Genomic DNA, 3,998 nt, shown 5'->3' on the forward strand with positions numbered 1-3,998 from the left:
TTCTAAAATTAGAATTTTGATGGCTGCTTCCATTTCTGACTGTGCTATGTATTTCCATTCCACAGAGCTGAGACTGCTTTCAATGAGATGCTGAGTAAAGGCTGTACATTCAGCTTCACTTTTACCAACTGTACAAACACTGACAAGTACCACAACATCTGAGGAATATAAGTAACTGCCCTACTGCAGCATCCACAGTCAAAGCTAAAAATCCATACATTCAAAATTACAGTGTCTTTTTATTAAAAAAGAATCTCACCTTCAACAACATACACCTTAGTCAATGGGAAATCAATACTCTTTGCCATTGATTCAATTTGTTGCTTGAGCTCTCCCTCAGGAAGCGGAATGAATTTATCAAACAGAGGTGCAATGTAGTCTGCATAGATTGTAACAAGCACCTGCAAACAAATACAGATTTAAAAACAAAGCGTACAAACGTGTTTAGTACTAAAGGTGAGCATGAGTAATTACAAAAAGAGGGTACAATTTCAGAAAAAACACTTGATAAAGCAGGGTCCGGTATAAAGTGTGATCCATGGCCAGACTTTCCATGGGTCTTCCCACCTACAAGACAACTCCTCACTCTGCTGACAGTCAAAAATTCAGCAGCCAGATGGGGATGGGGGCAAGTTAATGCCAATCTGCAGCAGAACGAGTCTGAACAGTGCTTCTGTTCCGACAGGAACGCAGAAAGCAAAGCGTAGATGACGGCGGGGAGCAGTGGTGTCCAGCAGAACCAACTGAACCAGGAGATAATCCCTCTTCTTCAAATTCCTGCTAACTTGCAAAACCATGGTTTAAAACAGGCAAGAAATGTCATGTCCCCTATTTTCTTCCCCTTCGTCCAGTTGTATGCAGTGCTAAGGAGCTGTCTGATGCCTCTGGTCCACAAAAGTTAGCAGCCGTGTCCCAAAAATCACTACAATGCAACTGCATCTCTTCAAACAGGCAGCAGATGCAGCCTGGATGAGAAAGCGAGGACTGCAATGGCACTGTGATGGGAAGGAAAGCAAAACTCCCTTCCCTCACCCCCTGGACCTTCACAAAAGATTTTTATTTATTTATTTTGAAGAAAAGGACTGCAGAAAAGTTTAAATTCTCGTTAGCCAAAAAGGAACAGGACCTGAGAGGCAAATCAACACGAGGACATCAACAATAACTCTGAAGTTATCTTGACAGTTTTTTTCCACTGAAATCAAGTACCTTGACTTTTGAAAGTATCTCCACTGTTGAAAAAGTCCAGTGAAATCTAAAACTTGGGAAGCTGACCTTCCCAAAGTCATAGCAAGTGAGGGCATCAATAGGAAGCACCAATAGAAAATAAAGGTTTTTTTTGTTATCATAACTTTTAAGACAAGAGTTAAAACCTCTGCAGATAGTGTGCAGCAAGCGTAGGAGGGTCTGTTTCAGTCCAGACAAGTGTCTCAGGCCACGTGGACTAATTTTAAGATTTTATCTCTCATCTTTGTGTAATCTGTTGATATCAGCAGGCATAACAGCCTGATAGAAGACTGCAACTCTAACTCTGATTACAGAGTTATGGAACGTGATTACAACTGGGATTTTTCCCTAAACCAAACTCTAAAGAGTAAATCTAACACCTCGGAAGGTTATTTTGCACGTTAAAGATTATAGAAGCCTCAAACCTGATCAACACCCTGTAAAGCCGCAGTGACACTGCAGACACCTGAAAGGCACCAATTGTCTGGGCATGCACTTAAACCTCAGGAGGGAAAAAAAAAAGGAGAGAAAAAAACCACAACAAACAGAAAAAAGTGAGCCACTCACATCTTGCTACGTTATCTCTCAGCATTGAAGTCTGTAGCTCTGACACGAAACCTTTTATTTTGTAGCTTTTGGGCTAACCCCAGTTTTAGGCAGTTTCTAAGGTATCTGTAAAATCTCAGGAAAAAAATCTACATGGACAACTCAACACGAAGGGGCAGTAGAAGCAAAAATAATATACTAGTTTGTGATAGGAAAGTGACAGAGAAAGAAATGCGGTATCAGCTGAGAATGTTCTGGGTCTCACCTTGAAATTTAGTGTTAGGTATGACTCACCTACATGTCTTCTTTCTACTAAACTTGCCTGATAAAGACTATAAAATGGACACTCAGAAAGTTTCTCAAATGAGATCATACAACATTTTTTTACATTACACATTTTAAAGAAGAGATGGCAAGAATAGAAGCAGACAATAACTTGTATAAAGGAAGCTAGGGAAAAAAAATCACTTCTGGTGTACAAATGAGGGCAGGCCATTTCAGAAAATCTTCTTTCAGTCCTGAAACTACCGGTTAAAATTTCAGCTTTATCTTTCTATGAAAAAGCAAGTCTTTAAAGCCTTTAAGACAAAAGACTTAAAATATGAACTGGATATCACATCAGGAGCTAATACCTCCCCAGTTTTGAAAAAAAATACGGCTACACTACAATAATCTGTAAGTGTACACTGTTTCACTCAGGTTGATGGAGCAGTAGCTCAAATGCTGAATTATGACTAAGAGCATACTGCTGATCAAAGTCTGAAAGATAAAGGACCATTCTTGAGGAAGCACCGATTAGTCTGCACAAATCTTTCTGAAACAGTCATTTCAACACATGTGAACTGACATTTTTGAGACGTAACACTATGATTTTTCAGAATACAGAGACAAAAAAAGCAGATGTCAGACCACAAGGACACCTGGACTACAGAAAGCAGGAGGCAGCACAACAAAACACCAGAAAACACAGTTACGTATTTGGCATCAATGAAGCAAAAATACAAGTAAGCAACAAATACAACTCAGATACTGAGATCTGTATCCCATAAAAACAGGATTATGAAAAGACTTTGCAGTCATGATTTAATCTGAGCCACAATTCCCTCCATGTTGCCATGTCTGAGCAAGTTAGTGCAGCTACTGGATATGTAAGTGGGAAATCAGATTTTCTTGTGTTAATTGCAGCAGCCTCCCATGTAGCAAGCATTATGATGACATTTTTGTACAAATGTGGCCATCCTGTGCTTTAGAAAGGAAGCTGACAAATTGAAAGGCCAAGAAAGTTATAAAAGTTATCTGAATCTAGAAGTAGTGGGGAGAAGGAACATAAAAAAGCAACAGTTAAGTCATGAAAGAAAAGCCTAATAAAGAAAATAAATCATACTTTCCTACCTACGTTTTCCTAAAAAATTTCTTGATTATGGACTCCAGTTCAACCAGAAAGTCTAAAATTCACAGGAGAATTAGGGATTGATTGACTCATATTTATTGTTAGGCTAACATGGCAGGCTTTATTACATTATTAATGTAATAATTCTTTTACTTGTTAACTTGCTTTTTTAATCTACAAGTGAATCATAAAATCACAGAATGGTTTTAGTTGGAGAAGACCTTTAAGATCATTGAGTCCAACCATCGAACAAGCCCTAAGTCCACCACTAGACCATGTCCCTAAGCACGACATCTCGTCTTTCAAACACCTCCAGGGATGAGGACTCCACCACTGCCCTGGGCAGCCCCTTCCAGGGCCTGACAACAGTAAATAAATTTTTCCTGATATCCAATCTAACCCTCCCCTGGCACAACTTGAGGCCATTTCCTCTTGTCCTATCACAGCTACCAGAGAGAACAGACCAACTCCCCCCTCACTACCCCCTCCTTTCAGAAGCTGCAGAGGGGATAAGGTCTCCCCTCACCTCCTCTTCTCCAGTTGAACCCAGAGCAGCTCCCTCAGCTGCTCCCCATCATTCGGGTGCTCCAGATCCCTCCCCAGCTCCGTTGCCCTTCTCTGGCCACGCTCCAGCCCCTCAATGTCCTGCTGGGAGTGAGGGGTCCAAAACTGAACACAGGATTCGAGGGGCAGCCTCACCAGTGCCCAGCACAGGGGCACAATCACTTCCCTGCTGCTGCTGCCCACACCAGTGCTGGTACAAGCCAGGATGGTGTTGGCCTTCTTGGCCACCTGGGCACTGCTGGCTCATGTTCAGCCGCTGTCCACCAACGTCTCC

At 41.5% G+C, this 3,998-nt stretch overlaps 1 protein-coding gene across 1 annotated transcript in view; it reads right to left on the reverse strand.

Moving 5' to 3' along the window:
- Nucleotides 1-3,998, reverse strand: part of ZMPSTE24 (zinc metallopeptidase STE24) — a gene marked incomplete at its 5' end in the record, with an annotated part of 20,312 nt that overhangs the window by 7,103 nt on the left and 9,211 nt on the right. The window contains one exon of the mRNA XM_010189597.1: nt 260-401. Coding sequence (XP_010187899.1) covers nt 260-401 — 142 coding nt within the window. The remainder of the gene's footprint in view (nt 1-259; nt 402-3,998) is intronic.

Source organism: Mesitornis unicolor, unplaced genomic scaffold, assembly GCF_000695765.1.
Source record: "Mesitornis unicolor isolate BGI_N332 unplaced genomic scaffold, ASM69576v1 scaffold16878, whole genome shotgun sequence".
Taxonomy (NCBI): Eukaryota; Metazoa; Chordata; class Aves; order Mesitornithiformes; family Mesitornithidae; genus Mesitornis; species Mesitornis unicolor.